The 18037-nt window shown below is 40.7% G+C and overlaps 1 protein-coding gene across 1 annotated transcript; it reads left to right on the forward strand.

Moving 5' to 3' along the window:
- Nucleotides 1–49: 49 nt before the first annotated feature.
- On the forward strand, nucleotides 50–17833 carry LOC103527437 (MARVEL domain-containing protein 3). The gene is given in 8 exon segments (XM_030444661.1): nucleotides 50–246; nucleotides 1260–1412; nucleotides 4860–5029; nucleotides 16940–17240; nucleotides 17242–17372; nucleotides 17375–17464; nucleotides 17467–17562; nucleotides 17565–17833. Coding segments are annotated over 8 exon segments (1209 nt in total). The 3' UTR covers nucleotides 17636–17833.
- The last annotated feature ends 204 nt before the right edge of the window (nucleotides 17834–18037 follow it).

Consider the following 18037-nt stretch of genomic DNA (forward strand, 5'->3'; position numbering starts at 1 on the left):
AATTCATCAAAACCCCAGGTTGTCCCAGGCTCCCAGACACCAGCCGAGCATGCAGCCAGCACCCCTTCCCCACCCCTTCCCCCCCACATCGCAGCCATCACCCCCGGGAAGGAGAGGCCTTAACCCCGCCGCCCAGGGCCGCACCTGCGCCAGGGACAGGACCGTCCCGCCGCGGGAGGGCGGGACCGGGACCGGCCGCTCCCGGGAACTGGTGCGGGACGGGCCGGAGCTCGGTGTTCCCCTCAGGTGAGGGGCGGCCGGGGGCCGCAGAGGGCCGGGGTGTCCTCAGAGGAAGGGGGCGGAGGGGAGGCGGGAGCCGCTGCTGGGCCCCCGGGTGGATTGCGAAGGGCGCAGCCCTTGCCCCCGCCTGGGCCGGGCCTGCGGAAGCGGCCGGAGCTCTGCGGGCAAAGGGCTGCTGTGGGCGGGCCTCGGGCACGGCCCCGCCGGCGGGTCGGTCCCAGGGTGCTGGAAGGGATTTGGGATTTGCGGGTGTGGGGCACAGGGGAACGGGACCGGAGAGCGTCCCGGGGGAAAGGTGCGGGGCTGCTTCATGATAAATGGCTTCTGCCCGGAGCAGAGGAGCTGAGCTCCCCCCCGGGGAGGCACTGTCTGCTTGTTAGCTGTAAACTAATGGAATATGATATATTTCTTTAATGACACCTGAAGGGGATGGAAGGCAAGTCCTTAAGCTAGTCCTCAGCTTAGTCAGTCACAATTAAATTGACCGCAGGCACCGCTGCAAGAATGCTGGAAGGCTGTGGTGAAAGCAAAGAAGAATAAAGATTACTTAGGTGCTTAAACTGTGTGTATCCATGTTCTGCAGATTCAGGCTTAAATTTATTGCATTTGAAAGGGTGAAGAGGCTTTCAGGAAATAACACCTCTGTAACACGTAATACCAAATTACCCGGGATGTATCTTCCTGCAAACTTATTTTTGGCCCAACGTGTTTCTGCTGGTACCTAATGTTTGTCTAGGTCCCTAGTGATGCTTGGTACTGCCTCTCTTTAGACCCATGGGGTGCGGCTAAGTGGGATAAAATGTTGAATACAGAAACATTTCAATTACTTGAGAAATAGGAAAATGGGAAGAAAAACTTCATTGTTTACTGATGTTACTTACTTGTACTTTAAAAGGGTTTACTTGCATTTTAAGGAAGTCTGTTCTGTCTTGAATTGGCATGAAGTGGATGTGATTGCTGGTCAATGAATAACTTTAAGCAGAGCTATAAAGTGAAACAGTTTTACTTCTCTTGCTCAGGGAGTTACTTTACAAAGAAAGAATACATGCAAGGAACAAGATGTCTCATGCAGGGCGATACCAAGATAAAAAATACAGACACCATCAGAATCATGGATCTGATAGATACAAAGAAGACAGAAGACCAAGAAAACCATACTCGTACAATGGAAGGTATGTCTTTATCACCCTAAAGATACATCACAGCAAGTCTGTGTTGTCTGTCATCTTTTGTATTTGCTTTTAAATACTTTCATGTTTCAGTAGTAGAGAAAGCATTTAATCAGCCTTGAAATCGTGAAGTGTGAGTGTGCCACACCCAGAATCAGGGAGCTTATAAACACTTAAAAATTTTAAATAATTTCTAACCTTCTTTGTACTGAAAGTGGAGAAAGGCTGTGTGACGCAGTGAGAGCTGTGGAATTCATGGGGTTATCTGGATCAAGTTGGGTCACAAGTATGTGAAGTGTGCTAGTATAGCACACACATAGTTCATGAAGAGGCTGGTCAGCAGGTGACAGCAAGCCAAGGCTTGCCAAACATACATTGCTTAAATGAGAATGTTACATGACTGAGACAAATATAGGGACTTCCTGAACTCTCAGGCTGCTCTAGTTAAGCTGTAAACAAGTTCATATCAATCTGAAACAAAATTAATTTCACAGTCAACAACAGTCACAGTCAACAAATGAGTAGTTGTTGAAGTTGTCTAACACAGTTTGCTGCACTTGATAGTGAGTCAGAACCGATCAGCAGAGTAAGCAAATCAACTAAAAGAAGGTTTGGAGTGACAAATAAACTTAGGCTATTAAACTCCTTCAGCCTGGCTAACCTACAGCATATTGTAAGTGAGCCTAGGTTTTTTTCCTTTTAGTGTATGCCAGTGACTGCATTTTAAGAGAGAGATCTGTAGCAATAAACAACACAGGCAAATGGGCAATGACAGTAAGGTGCTCTTCATTCCTGGTGTGTCTCTGGAGGCATTATTGTAGGACAATTTAAGAATAGAGGCAAAGAGAGAAAGAAAATAAATGTAACTAGAGATTTGAAAAGCTGAAGTACTGCAATACTACATGATAATATGCATTTTAGCAAGAAAACCAGGTTGAGAATAAAAGCAGTAATGGAAAGCACTGTATGAACCAGGAGAACTACTTATGGCTAAGTATGAAATATTTGGATGGTGGTATTCCTATTATTTTATAATTGATTATGTTATAAAAATAGCTAGTGAATTTTTCTTATGTCCCCTCTCAAATCATTAAATTCAGAGAGAAATGGGAAAGAAAGGTCAGCCTAAGAATCCCCTTAGAAGTTAAATGACTCAAAAGTGGAGATCAGAAGGGATTGTTGTTAAATTATCTTGAACTATTAGCAGTTAGAGAAGAAAATGCCAGTGTTTTATTATTTCACTGTTGAAAGAAAGGAAAAAAGGAGTTGGATTTTTGTTTTTTCATATACAGCATAATAAAAGTGATGTGTGAAAAGATAGCTATAAGTTAAACCACCACTTCATAGAAAAGCACTTTCCTGGACTTCTTGTTTTTGCTGTTTAGGTTGAAATGATGGACACGTAGACTGAAAATTGGTGGAAGGACTGTAAAGGCCAATAAACCACCCAGTATCGACTGGGAATTAGAGGAAGGGAAGTGGCAGCGTATAATCTTTCATAGCCATAGGGATAATTCTTAAGAGTCAAGCCAAGAATCTGGGGGGCATTCAGCCCTCACTTCAACTAATCAAAACACTTTTCCATCAGTTCTTTTTACAGAATTTCGCTTAACATAACAGCATTTCCCCTGCTTAACTTTCACAACAAACCAGCTGCTTTTGTAAGGAAATTGCAGTATTTTGGTGAAGACTTAGGCTGCTGGACCACAAAACCTCAAGATACTGTAAGGAAATAGATGGGAAGAATTTAATGGAAATGTAATTCAGGTGCCTACTGTTTTCATCCCTTAGAAGCAAGACTTTCTAATTTAGAGCATTCTCTTTCCAAATGCATTTCTGCCTGAAATACCTATAGCAAACTTCCTGTCATTGCTGCAGAGAAGAAGTTGTGTTATTTTGAATTGGAAAGTCCTGAAGGAAAACAGAAGTAAAGGTGGACAGAATAGGCTATTGTGAGAAAGAAAGCATTTAAAAGAAAGTTCTGGGAGGTTTTGTTTTTTATTTTTTTCCTAGTTGTAATCTGTGTAATCTGTTGCTGAACATTAGTGGTTTTTTGTTTTGGTTTTGGGTTTGTTTTGTTTTGTTTTCTGGCAAGTAGCAGGATACAATAGAGAAGCAGCTGCATCAGAAGTACCAAAGGGATTGCTTTCAAGTTAACTGAAAGTCTTATAAATCACACAGCTTATTTAATTTATGTGACACAGCTGCACAGGATGCTTTGGTAGTTGCACAAGACACAGGACAAAGGTCAGAAAAATCAGAAATGTTTCAGCCAAATAGAGCTGTTGGCAACTACACGCAGAGATGTTAGGATTGGTCTTGTTATTGAATGCCTTAATTAAAATGTAAAAACTACAAAGCACATGATTTAATGTGGATGAATGAGATAAAATTTGTAGTTGAATCTGGAATTGGTTGAAGATAAACCTTATTGAAGTGCAGTGATATTAGGAAACAAAAGTACAGTTGAAAATGCTGATCTCTGGATAAGAAATTCAAGATAAAAACTGAATAGGAGGAAGACTTTTAAGAATAATAATGCTGAATGAGACTTAAAATACCCTTTAAGAACACAATCATCCAGCTGTGTCTTGAAATAGGCAAGTTCCAAGTCTCCTTCAGATGAGGGAGAACATTTAGATTAGACCAGAAACTTACAAATCAGTTATGGCCAATGTTCTTTTAACCCAAGTGCTAACTCAGCTAAAAAAGGCCAAATTGCACTTTTCCCATAGAATAATGTAAATTTCACCAACATTTAAAACATAAGGTTTCAAATTGGAGCTGTATGTCGTTGCAGCAAGGTGGACAATTTTGTTTTGAAGTATACAAATGAAGAGTCTAATTGAAGACATGGGAAATTGGTATTTTTTTTAGGTCAATTTTAGATTCCTCTTCAAATATCATCAAAGATGTACCAAAACAACACTAAACAAACAGAAGATTAAAATAGGCAAGGTTTTGCCCACTTCGTTTCTTGTAACAGCTTTCATTCTTTTAAAAGGCATCTTTGTGAGTCATGGTAAATGGAAGCACAAACTTGACAGAAAGCTTACCCATGCAATAGTTGTGCTACCTTACACATTCATCATGTGAAAATATTTCTCTGGGTATCTGTAAAATAGATAAAAATGTTTGGTTTTCACAAAAAAGCTGTTACTCATCTTTATGCAAATAGGAGCTCTCCCCACTCATTCCTCCTTGCTGCCTTTTACATGTAACATAAACAGGTCAGGCAGTCTACTCAGTTTTCCCAAATAATAACAATCAAGTGCAGATATCCTTGTGACATGGATTTATGGAAGTATTTGGGATATTTGCTTTCCAAAAAATAAAAAGATCAGGTACCTATGAAGGTGGCTGCACTAACAGGGGTGTCTGGCAGTTTCTCATGTGTTCAGGAGAGAGCATCGTCTAATTATTATACATTAATTGTTTACTCCATTGTAGACCAACAGAAGACGGCCGAGGTGTCCAGCACTCAAGGATGTCCACTGTTTGCTCAGACCTTTACTCTAAAACCTCAGGAGCAGCACAGGAATATTTTGGCCCACCACCAGAATGTTATCCTCCCAAGGAAACCTTCTCAATGAAGTGTTCAAAGGTATGCACAACAAGAGGTATGTGAGATTCTTATTGCCTGACGTTTACTCCCTCCAAGGACTTGTCTTGGTTTCAGTTTCTGCATTTAGAAGCTGATCAAAGTAAAGCCAGGGAAATATTCAAACAAACAAACAAAACCAAACTGAGAAACTTAAAGTTAGCAAAGGGCATAAATGTGGGTTTCTAGCAAATTTTAAGCATATAAGGGCAAAATATAATTTATAGAGATACTTAGATACCTGAAAATGCATCTTCAGATATACATACAGAAGAGCATCAAGGTGTAGCACTCAGGTGTAGCAAGAGTTAACCTCTGGGATTTAGGAATAAAATAGATACATTCATCTGTAGGCAATTTAAAGATAGATGTTGAAGCTTTGATGCTAGTTTATTTCTGACACATTCTTCTCAGACTTTTTATCAACTCTGGCTTTAATCCAGTCATCACTGATATATCTTCATAAAGCAACTCTGTGGGAGACAAAACATGAATCCAGTACAACAGCTCTTGAGAAATAACTAGTTTTTTCATAGCTAGAAAGTGACTACAGCAAGCAGAGAAATGAGCATTAATGTGGGAGTAAATCAGCCTTAACATTTAGTAAACTTGTTCCCATAAACTGAAAAAGAAACAGTGCTAACATGTTCATTACTCCTCTAAAGGTTTCCCTCTCCCAGGACAATGATTTTTCTCACCTTGTTTGTAGGGAGTTGAAAGTCCATAGCAGTCTGAGTTGGAAATTGCAGCTGGGTTCAAAGTTTCTGGCCAAAGTCTATGAACACCCTTTCAGTGTCCTCCAGTAGAGAGATAAAGCAAGAGGTTGGTTTATGGAATTATATTAAAATACATGTCAGTTTGTTTATTTGCTGTGTGAAGTTAAGTAACACATTCAATTTGCTCCTAATATTTCAGAATCATAGAATGGTTAGAAGGTTGGAAGGGACCTTAAAGATCATCTATTTCCAATCCCCCTGCATGGGCAGGGACACCTCCCACTAGATCAGGTTGCTCAAGGCCCCATCCCACCTTCTTATTTTTTTCTTATTACCCACCTTCTTATTTTTTTTTCTACAACCTCATTTTGACAGTAAACCCAACCTAAATATAATGGAAGAAGCAACTGATATTCTTGGCAGTAGAAACATCTAAGAATCTTTAAAATATTCCTTGCCTTTTTCTTCTTGTCATCTTGAAAAAAAGAAGGAAAATAGTCTGTTAAAACTTTGTATGAGCAATTCCTGTTCAAAGCTCAAACAACATGCTAGAGTGCAAATTTAGAAGGATCATCATATTTTGGAGCAGTAGGGAGTGAGCTGTCTTCTGGAATACTCTCTGAACTTCATATTGATGAAATTTTCTGAACTGGGAAACTGTATTCACTTCCATTATGCTTAAAACCTCATTTACAAACCTAACAAATATGTTTAATCTTTTTTCTGACCCCCCTTTTGAATGTGTTTGGCCTCCATATTATCTTACACAGAGTATCACAGGTTTTTTTATGCCACTTGGAGAAGCACTATTTCATCCTGGAAGTGTTTTAAGAATGTGTCTCTGATTCTGGTGGTATTCAAAATACATAATGGTAATCTCATATATGCACCTTCTCCATTATATCTATTATATTAGAGTGAAGCCTTCCTTTTTGCTCTGTCACTATGCTTGTACCACTTCTTCATAGAGTGAAGAATAGTTAGTTATATCCTTATATTTTCACTTGATGGTTAGCCCATCAGCCCAGTTCATGCTGCACCAGTAGCTGAAATTATTTTTTAATAATAATCAGGGCCATCTGTGTGCTTTGTACCTGAGAGGGTATACGAGTGTACACATGAAGTGCAAAGTTCCTTCATAACAGATTTAATTAATTTTTCATTCAAGATCTTGAACTCTTAGCAGCTTACTGATTTTACAGATGGCAATCATGGAACAATTTTGTGTGATCATTATTAAAACATACTTCACAATCTCACTTTTCAGTTTTTTTCCCAAATCATAATCTACTGTAGTTTTTTGATGTGTACTTTCAGCTGAATCTCTTGGAAGCCCCCACTTACAACTCTTTGGGTCATGTTGCAGTGCAACCTCAGCATGCACAAACTATATATTTCCTTCAGATAAAACCAAATGAGAAAGTGAACTGTAACAACTAGCAGGCACTCTGTCCTTTAGATCAAACTAGAGGCAGAATAAAATACATCTCTCTCTCCTCAAAAAACGTGTATTTTTTTGGTCCCTCAGACTTCAGCTCCAATTGTTTCACCCTGTGGATCCACTTCCATTTGCACTGCTAACATGGGCATAACTAGTGAAAGGCAGCACAAAACAAAGATTTGCCCTTAACTCTTTGTTTGAAAACTGGTTGTTCCCTCTTAGCCTTTTTCTTTTTTTAAGCACTACTAACCTTTGAGAGGATTGTTGCTTGTATCTCACAGGTGCTTGTGCCGTTCAAGGGCACTACCACTTTTATTGCCTTTCTTCATATATCTGGCAATTCTTTCAAATTACTTCCCTTCTAACAAACTCTTGCCACTTACCTGCAGGTCTACTTTCAGTATATTTTTTTTTCATAGGGATGTCACACTTGTGGATCTGCAGATTACAGAATCAAAAGGCAATTGAAATGCAGAAGTTTGCCACTTTCTGTTTCAGTCGTAGTGAAGGAGGCTTAAGGTACAGTTTACAGACTGGTGTAAAGTTGTCTGAATAATTATATGGGAATAGGAAATAAAGTGTTCTTGACAAAGACAAATCTTTCATCAACTAAGATGCATGCAATAACTGTTTCTTTCAACTTATGCACAATAGTGTGTGCCATTTCATGCAGAACATGTTGAAGATGACAGGTTTTGGCCTGGGGGATGCTTAGAGCTGAAATTCTGTCAGAAGGAAACATTCAACTAATTTTTCATACTGCAGGTAAAATGTATGTAGTTCTCTTTTCTGTATAGAAAAACTAAATTAGTATTTAGTAATCATATTTACTTTTTAAAGGACACCCTTTAAAAGTACCTCCCTGGGGTTGTTTTTGAAAATATAACCAGATTCAGTGCTTTTGGTTACCAGAGGGAATGAGAAAAATGTCCAAGGTTGGCTGCCATGCTGCTTCATTCACCTTAGAGCAAAATCTGAGTTAAACACAAGAGTGAACTGCTGATCTTAAACTGGTCACAGATATTTGCTACTTTACCTTGAAAACCTTTAGTTTTCTTTTTAGCATGTATATTGGTGTGGAAGATTAGCGTGTATATTGGTGGACTGATGCAATTCTAGGATAATATTTCCTTTAGTTTTGCTTAACACTGAAAGTAAACTGAGTTTCTGCCATCTTTGGCCAGGATGCAACTTTTTGCCTTGTATAGAATTGTACTGTTCTGAGCTGGAAAACTTATTATTTAAATTCTTCAACCCACTTGGCATTTAAGGGAGACAGAACCAAAAAGGTTAGAAAACAGTTTGTGGGGGAGCAAGTATAATTGAATTCCTGTTCTTTGCTGCCATTAATGGTTTAAAAAGGCACTATGGATAGTGTCAGGTTTCCTAGCATATTGTAGGCACTTCCAAGCAATCATGCCTTTAGTCTACATTCTAACATCCACAATTGTTAAAGACTTCAGACCAATTTCCTCTCAGAAAAAGACAGCATTATGGTTTGTAACAACAAGAAAAGTCTCCAATTTCAGACATAGCCAGGAGGAAATATCAAAACAAATTGATTTGGAAGAGGAAATAGAATTAGGGAGTAACAATGGCTTTCTTCAGGATATACTTATGCATTAACAAGCCAGCATTAATTCAAATGTAAACATCTATAAGCTTTTGTTTTTACAAAGCACAGTCCAACTTTTTTCCTGTAGCTATGCAGGCTGGCAAATACTCATAAAACTGGAAAAAATACTGAGATGGTAAATCACCCTAAACACAGGGTTCACACTAATAGACACTTGCTTTGAGTTATGCCATTGTTCATAACCATTATAGGGCTGTTGTTATGCCCTGATACCATTCTTGGAGTCACACCTGGGAGCAGGAGGGGAAAAATATTTTGCAGAACACTTTCCTTCCAGTGCTGTGAAAATGTTGGAGGAGAATAGTGGTCTGCAAAAGGCATTGGACTGAAGTAAAAGACCTTGTGTGAGTTCAAAGCCACTGAAGGGTCATTAAATGTGCATAACACAGGTAACTGTGGATTAAAACAAGCATTTGACAGGTATATTCAGCAACAGATTGGATCTTTAAATCAGTGGTCAGCAGGATACTTATATTTCTGTAGAACACTCAACGGGATTAGAGATGTTTCTATTTTGTAGTATCCGTTTTTACATTCTGCCTTTACAGTCTGCCATGCTTGGGTGCTTTAAACTGTGCTCCAAACTGTCATATGCTGTTCCTATGGCAGTTAATTTCAATATATTTCTGCTGAAAGAAGGGGACACTAAGGTCTCCTCTAGTCTAATTTGTAATTAGGTGGCTTCCCTCTCCCATCAAAGTATATTTTAAATACAATTTATCTAGCAGACTGAATATAGCATCAAGGTTTTTAATATTGTAATTGTGAAGACAGAGGATATTAGTGGGAATTGGACAGAGCTGTACAGATTAAAATAATCCCAGTTATTCAAAATGCTTAATTGAAAGTGCACAGTAACAAGATACATTGAGAAGACACATTGAGATGCAGGTAGCCTTCTTTCTCTGAAGTCAAAAGTATGCCACTTAGAGGTATGTCCTGTTTTCTGTGCAACAGACATGAGCACTTAGCTCTATAAAACAAAAATGCAGGTGAGCTGCACTAGTTGCAGATGCCAAGTGTTACCTTTAGCAAGCTGTTGCCCTGCCAACATATGGCACTTCATTATGCCTATCTCTTTATATAAATTATTTTCATCTGTCTTTTGTCATTGTGCTAACGTGTACAGTATTGATTTTAGAGAGGAGAGAACTACAACTGAGAAGACTCATTTAAGATGGCAGGGGAAGATCTTGGCAAAGTTGCTGTTAGGTTTTGTTGGCTTCTGCTCCGTGCTGCCCTACAGGGAGATCTTGGTTAAGTCTTCTCACTACTGGTTTAAACAGGAGTTTCACTGTCTTTCCTGTAAGACCTCTTTCTCTTCCCCACCTCTGACCCATAATCTGGGAGCCAACAAAAAAACCCTCTTCTCTTTCAGAAGTGGTTCTCAAAGCTAAGGGATACATTAGGCTGACTGCTGAACACAGTTGTATTTCTTGAGCAGGTGATCTTGGCTCACCTAAAGGAGAAAAATCCAGCCAGTCAGGAATGTTGCTCACCAGGTGTGACAGCCCACTATTGGGACTGGGAATGAGAAGCTCAGGTTCACAGGTGCCTCTGACCTGACCTACCTTCTGCCAAATTATGATTACTTAAGGAGCAGTAACACCCCAATCTTTGTACTTCCTAAAGGCAGCTCAGTTTCAGTTCAAACGGAGGGAGTGGCTACGGAAAGTTGGCATAAGGAACAAGAGTATTTCATTGTTTTCTGAACTCTTTTAAAAAAACTCCTGGGGTTTTTTAGGGTTGTTTTTTTGTTTTTTTGTGTTTTTTTTGGGGGGTGGTTTGTTGTTTGTTTTTTTTTTTGTACTAAGATATTTGTTTACGACTTGAAAGAACTATGTGTACATTAGGAAGAAAAAGGCTGTTTCCTGAAATGCAGGACATGAAGTGACTGTGCAGAGACCTGCCAGTGCCACAAGTATATGTACAGACTTTTACGGACATTGTATTTAAATCAGTGCTGCCAAATGCTACCATTTAATGCAAGACCTTTCTCTTCTAACCCCCTCCAAAACTCTGGGAGATGACTCATACTTGGTTAACAGGAGAGAAATCAAGAACATGCTCAAAGTGATGCTTTAAGGAACTACTGGGAACAAACGAACCAGAGCTGTTGTTTCCAGGCAGGGGCTGGGTTGTACTGAAACTGAGTCTTGATGGGAAGTAAATCTTAGTGTTACACAGTGGTGGGAAACTGGAACAGGGTAGAGACTGATGCAGTAGTTCTACAAATAAAATCCACCCTTTCCTGTGAAAATTGGACAGCACTTTTAAGAAGATGGGAGAGTATTAAGCAGAAGGAATAGAGCAGGTAGGACAGTAGTTCTTTAAGGGAAGATGATACACAGAAAAAAGAGAACAATGCATTTGGATCTGAGCACTCTGATTGTGAACATAAGGCTTCTCCAAGTCATTAAAAACAAGGCTGGTCATTCTTTTGAGATTTCCTCATGGAGTGATTATCTTGTCTGAAGAGAGTTATTAAGACTTATTAAAAGATGTTAATTCTTCTTTCTAGAGAAAATACATAATTAATTTTCCCATTTTTAACTATTTTTTCCATCTATTTCCAGTAAGACGGATATCTCAAATGAGCATAAATATGTTGGGCACTTACAAGCCATTTAGATTCAGCTGGCTCAGAGTATGTAGCTCCCTTGGGTCCTTTGAAAAGCCAAGATTCTGTTAGTGTTACATTGCCTAACTCCTCTGTTTTAGGGTTGTGTTATGGGGTTCTTTTCTGCCTTTGAACATTACTCCATTAGGGAGATATTAGCATAACTCAGTGGAAGCAAAATCCCACCACTGGCTGAAGAATACAGAGCTACAAAAACAATGGTGTAGTGGAGGCTTGGAGGGGACTTACGTAAGGGGGAAATACCATTAGCAAATGTTTAATACTTTGCATCCAGATGTAATATTTTTAATTGCTACTGTTGTCTCCATTTTCTTGCTAGTTTTCCTCCACTGTTTTGGTTCCTTCCCACTTCTGCCATATTTTTGTCCCCTTCCAAAAGCAGAACAAAACCCTAGTTTCCTTTTACATTTTCTGCCTCTTGTCCCTGTTCTATTCCTCTCACCACTGACCACTGACTCAGTTTAGCAGAGAGGTGGCCAAAGCTGCATATTGAGCTGTGCCTTTACTCTTTGGGGAATGCCATACCTTCAGTGGTGAGAGAAGTTCAGCATCTGAAATCCTTTTCAGGACTGCTGCTTTTTAAAGCCACTATAAATGGTCAAAACACTTGTTTTCTCCAGGAATGACCCCTGAGGGGGTGTGACCAGGCACCTCTGACCTGTGTGGCTCCCAGCACTGCTGCCTCCCACAAAGTGTCCGAGAAGGGCAGCAGGGCTTCCAGCTGGATACTGCTGGTCCCACTGGGATGTGGTCTGCAAAGGAAGCAGAGGGAGAAAGCAAGCCAGAATGGAGAGTGACAAACATAAAATATCTTAGGAGTACATTAACTCAAGAGGAGGAAGTGATACCAAAAGAGACAGGAGAAAGAGTCTGTGTGCAGTCAACAGAGGAAGAAAGTTCCTTCTGTGCCAAGATGCCAGAGGGAGGCACTTAAGAAAGTCTCCTCTATTAGTCAAGACCTCACAGGGTCAGAAGACTTCAACAGAAACAGAATTGAATGTCCTGCAGATTCCTTTATGTCAGTTGCAGAAAAATAGAAACAAAAATGAGGATCATTTTAGTTGATGTACACACTGTGATTCTGACACCTGTGGCCATCCTGCCTCAGTGCCTGGATGAAAATGCCACTTCACAGCTTTTGACATGGGAGACTTGAGCACACAGGGTGAGTCACTGAGGGTACCATGCAATCAGCTACAATGGAGTTTTATGAGGCAGAGCATGCAGATTAACAGCTCACCTCACCTGAAAAGGAGAGTTTCTGGTCTTTCTCTGGTCCTGGCTGTGTTATTTTTCCTGCTTAAATTCCTGCCAGCATGAATGCTCATCAGGACACTCTGTGAATCACTTCCAAGTGCTAAAGTTGCAGACAAAAACCAGCAGCCCACAACAAGGAAGGAGGCTGAATTGTTTCTGATCTTTTAATTTAGGAAAACAGCGCTGGTGTAAAGGACTAATGCTATACTGACTGTTGTGGGTCAGGGAGAGAAAATGATGATTTCCCAGCAAGGGTTAGGAGCAAATAGAGTAAAGTCATCTGACTGGGGTTGTCCTGCTGGCGTTTGCTGGGACAGTTGAGCACCATTTGATAGAAGAAAAACCCATTGATCAGTGGGTTAATAACGGGTAACAGCCCAGCATGCAGGGAAAGAAAAAGGAATAGTGCATTAATGGTATAAATGGGAAGTGCTGTTTGTTACAAAAGGACACCTATCACAGCAAAAAGACTGGATTCAACAACTTTAAAAACGATACGTTGATCTACTGTCCATTGCAGAAGTAGATTTTATGGAAGGAATTAACTGTTTTCTGGAATGCCCAGCAACAACCCACTGTCTTTCAGACTGCAGCCGTTCCATACCTGAGTGCTGAGAGGAGTACTGGAAGGCAGCATGGGAAAGGAAATGGAAATCTGGGAGCCAAACTGAGTCTCATCACATGCTCAGTATGGAGGGGATTAGTTCCCAAAGCCAAGTGTTCACTGTGGTGATTTGATACAAATCAGTAAAATTTTACATAAGTCCCAAGATTTTGAGCTTGAGAAAGATAAAAAAAAAACCAAAAACCCAGTGGAGTTCTGAGATTTTCAACCTCCTGTCATTTTACTCTCAAGTCTGCAGTGTGTTAATTGTTCCATGGGATTAGGGAATAGTTGTAGACATAAGTAACTTACCCATAGGAAAATTTTTAGCAGTCAAGTTTCTGCAGCTGTAATGCTAAGATGACATAACTAAACCAGCATGTGAAAGCAGGACTGACAGCAGACCAGGAGCATGGCTTCTAACTCAGCCCTTTCTGCCAGAAGTACGCTGCTAGTATATGTGTGTGTTACCATACCTTGATAGGGCTAAGATTCTAACCGTGTGTCCTTTCCCCCCATATTTCTCAAATGTATGTCTTCTGACTAGCAGGATTTACATATCAGCTTGTAACTATCACAGATCAAGGTTTTGGGGGAGCCCGGGTAAAGATCTGAACATATTTTATGGCTTAATATGTCCCTCAAAGCCCTGAGGATTGTACAAGGCATTAGGGATTTCCTAATTGTCTGCTACTTTCACAAACCCTGCTGGCTCTCATCATAGGCCTTAATCCAAGCTTCCTCTACATGCTGTTTATCATTTTAGGATTTTCTTTAATACAAGAGGCTTTGTTACTGCCTTTAAAAAAAAAAATTAATCCATGTGATGGAAATAACTGCTAATGACCCTCTCTCTATTGTTAATTACTCTACAGAATTCTGCAGCAGGTGTGTTTGACAGCACTGCACAGGTACATACAAAACCTGTTCAACCTGAATGCCCTGTCTAAGGAATTTTTTACAAACATAACATTAAAGCATCTACCGCTGCAGTTAAAAATACAGTTGACCTATATTGATCTTATTTGTTATTCCATGAGCAAAGGCACATTCTGCCAGCCTGCTGTGGTAACCAGCAAACAACTCAGTGAAGTTAAGAGTTGCCTACAGAGTTTGTGGAATGCATGGGATGTTTTGGAGCAGCGGTGAGGATTTGGTTAGTGATGTGTTTAGAGGTAGCAGCAGTGCTGACTACTTGACAAGAGAAATTGCCTTTCCCAAACTCGCAAGGTGACATACAGGAAAAGCTGATGGTCAGCAGGTCATGCCTCACCATTCATAGATGAAAGGAAATTTTGAAGACAGCAGGAGAAGAAGCTGACCGGTCATGAATTCCAACTTCCAAGTTCCTAAACATATTTCAAATTTATGTTTCCCTAATCAAATGGTCTTTCCTCTGTAAACTTTAAGAACTGCTTCCTGATGGAGCATCTATGAATCAGTAGTCAACCTTAAAAGGGGAAGTGTCCTTCTGCATCCAACAATGTCGGGGGCCGGAGACTAAGGCGACTCCCTGCTTGGAAGGCGTATTGTATGTGTTCACTGAGCAGAAGAAAATATCTGATCTAGTTCCAATGAATATCTGTACAGCTATTACTCTTTCAAAATATTTTGGACAATGCCAGTAAAGTAATGATTCTGTACATGCTAAAAGCGTTGAGTCTTTTGGATGCATTGTTTGAATTTGTACAAAGAGTTCCAGGTCCTGTCTCATGGACCAAAATTTAAATTCCTTTTCATTTAGCTTCACAATATTTTCTTTGAACTATTTGAAGCCTCCTGAACAGATTTGCTAGGCAGCATGTTTATTGCCCTGCTTCACAGAAATGGTTGTTCAGAAGGGGTCAAGAAAAAGGCAAGTCCTAATGCAGAAATCACATCATCTCTGGACTTGGAATGCATAGAGCTGTACTACTAATTCCTCCTCAAAAAGATAATTCTTGTCTTCTCTTTCTGCTTCACCTAATTCTTCTTAGCATACGAAATCTGTATCCATTTGTGTATGTATATAGATAATATTTATATCTATATACATACAAACTGAAACATGCTGAGCCTCAGACAGGCAGTTCCCAGGTATCACACATTATCACTGCTCCATTTGTGCTTCTGGATGGTTTGTAAGGCCATGAGTAATGAGCTCAGTACCTACCTACAGCTGCACACAGAAGTGAGGTCCAGTCTGGGAACAGGAACTCCTGAAGTAGTCAAAGGCCGGTCAGTCCGTTGTAAGCATCTCCTGTGAAGAGCAAGCACCAGCAAAGCGCTCAGTACCTCAGCTCTCTGTGGAGGGAATAAGAAGGGGCAGAATGGGAAATCAGATAATCCTTGGTGTGTACTGCTTTCTTCAGTTAGAATCATCTGGCAACAAGAGAGGAATTTAATTCCCTTGCATGCTGCTTAGCCCTTCTTTTCAGCCCATGGAGCCTTGACAGCAACTGAGCCATTCCTCAAGAGAAGATGCATTTGATCAATGTTAGCTGCATCAAATGAAAGTCTGCATGCAAACCACAGATCCTGCCTCACTTTAAAGACAAATATAGGGGAACGCTGCATCAGGCATCTTTTGTTCTTGGCTGTCAGACTGCAATGGAATATAAGACCACAATTCTGTAATTAAAGTTCATAACTAGAACAAGCGTGATACAGGGTTTTTCATTTCCCAAGTAGACAACTCCAGCTCTGCTACACTTCAATATATCTGTCATGTTTACTAATCTAGTCTGACCCTAGTGAGCTGTCGTAGAATAATCAGATTTATCTAACATGCTGCACCTTCCAGAGAGACAACTGCATTACACAAAGAGTACTTTTTTTCCTTTTTTTTTTGTTTTTTTTTTTTGTTTTTGTTGGTTGTTTTTGTTTTTGCCTTAAAGGACCTTGGTTACCTTTATGAGTAATATAGCATAAGAAAAAGAAAATGTTGGTTCAGAAGTCATATGGCTTTCTTTGGAAGGCAGGGTGTGGAAGTGAACACACAAGCAGTAAATTCATTTGACTTACCTCCCATAAAGGTGATTTGGGTCTTTTCCCTTCTCCTATTTTGTGCAAACTGCTTCTTCAGATTTATTACATGATTTTTGTCTCTGAAGCATATGAAATAGACATTGCATCTGGTTAGATAATAAGTTTAAATTAACAAACACTTAGACAAAAAGAGAGTGTAAGTTAAAGCAGTAAGCATATTTTAGAGGTCCTAAAGAACCTGCACAATTTTTAAGCCATTAGAAGCTTCTAGGTTTTTGTCAGCTATAACCTCAGTATTTTGTTCATACTGAATATTTCTTGCTCAGTGTTTTATGCCAAGTAGTTACAGGCCAAAATACAATCGCAGAGTGCTTGCCTTGGCAATAACAAAAGTAAAATTTTTATGGATTTCTTTCCCTGCATGAAGATCCATTTATCAAGCACACTGACAAATTAAAAAAAGTAATTTGCCCAACGTCTGAAATATACCACGAGAGCTTGCACCTTTTTTTTTTTTTTTTTTTTTAAGCAGCTGTCTGCCGTAGCTGTAGCTGAGAGGGTTATCTCGGCAGTGTTCTCTGCCTGTGATGGTCTGAGTTTACTTCTGTCACCCTCAGTTTGCACAAGCTGTGGTTTCACACCTGTTCCATCTCTCTGCTCTTTGCAGGCATTCTGAAGTTTGTGGAAATCACAGTTAACCTCCTAGTGCTGATCTGCGTGGCCGCTGCCCAAGCTTCTGTTGCAGGCTTCACCTCCTTTGGCGGCTTTGGCACCGGATCCTTCAGCCTGGATTCAGCCTATATCCCCTTTGAGGGCACGGAGCTCCAGGAGGTGAGGGATCTGGACATGCAGTTCACTCAGATGAGGGCCCCTTGTGTCTACGGTGGAGTCGCCTTCAGCTTAACAGCGGCAGCGCTGACCCTCGTCTTCTGGTCGTGGGGCAAAACCATCCAGCAGCTCCGGACGGGCGCTGGCAGGAGAATGTGCCTTCAACCTGCTGGCAGGCACGGCCTAACCGTGGCAAGTCGGCCTCTACCTGCATTTTGTCAGCCAGGTCAACTCCACAGAAGTTTGCCGGAGGCGTGAGAGGCTCTACGCACGCCGGGTTACACCTCCATGGGCTGCGTGGTCCAGGGTGGGACGCAGCCGTCGGTTTTTGGTGTTGTTGCTGCCTGTTTGTACTTTGCCAGCTTTTGGTCTGCATCCGTGCTATCCGAACCCTCCGAGCCTTCCAGAGCCACGTGGCCGAGACTCAGCACAGCCCCAAAAGCAGCATTAGAGACAGAAGCATCAGAACCACCGTGCTGTCCGCAGGACCTCTGAAAATTCCCAGGGCGTCCAGGCTCTTGCTACATTAGTGTGAAGTCAGCTCCGGGACTGTCTCAGGGAGCTGGAGTGCAGCAAGTGATGGACACTGGGCACTGCATACTAAACAGGTGACCAGCCACAGTGTGTTGTCTGCAAGGTACTGCAGTGTGTATCGAATCACCAAATGTAATAATACTGCTGTAACATATAACATGTTGTAATGTAAACATTTATAATATGTTGTAATAAATTGACCTTGAGCGATGTTTCAACAAGGATTTTTGCATCACTCTCTGAAGCCAGACTCCTGCATCTGAAGCGTGTTTGATAATGCTTTCATCCTGCACAAGCAATCCAAACAGCAGTGAGCTGTTAGCAGCTGCAGCCACAGTGCTGCAAACTTGTGCTAACACCACTTCCTTCCTCTCTGTGGCATCAGGAATTGATGCCAGCCAGG

This window comes from Calypte anna, chromosome 2 (genome assembly GCF_003957555.1).
Source record: "Calypte anna isolate BGI_N300 chromosome 2, bCalAnn1_v1.p, whole genome shotgun sequence".
Taxonomy (NCBI): Eukaryota; Metazoa; Chordata; class Aves; order Apodiformes; family Trochilidae; genus Calypte; species Calypte anna.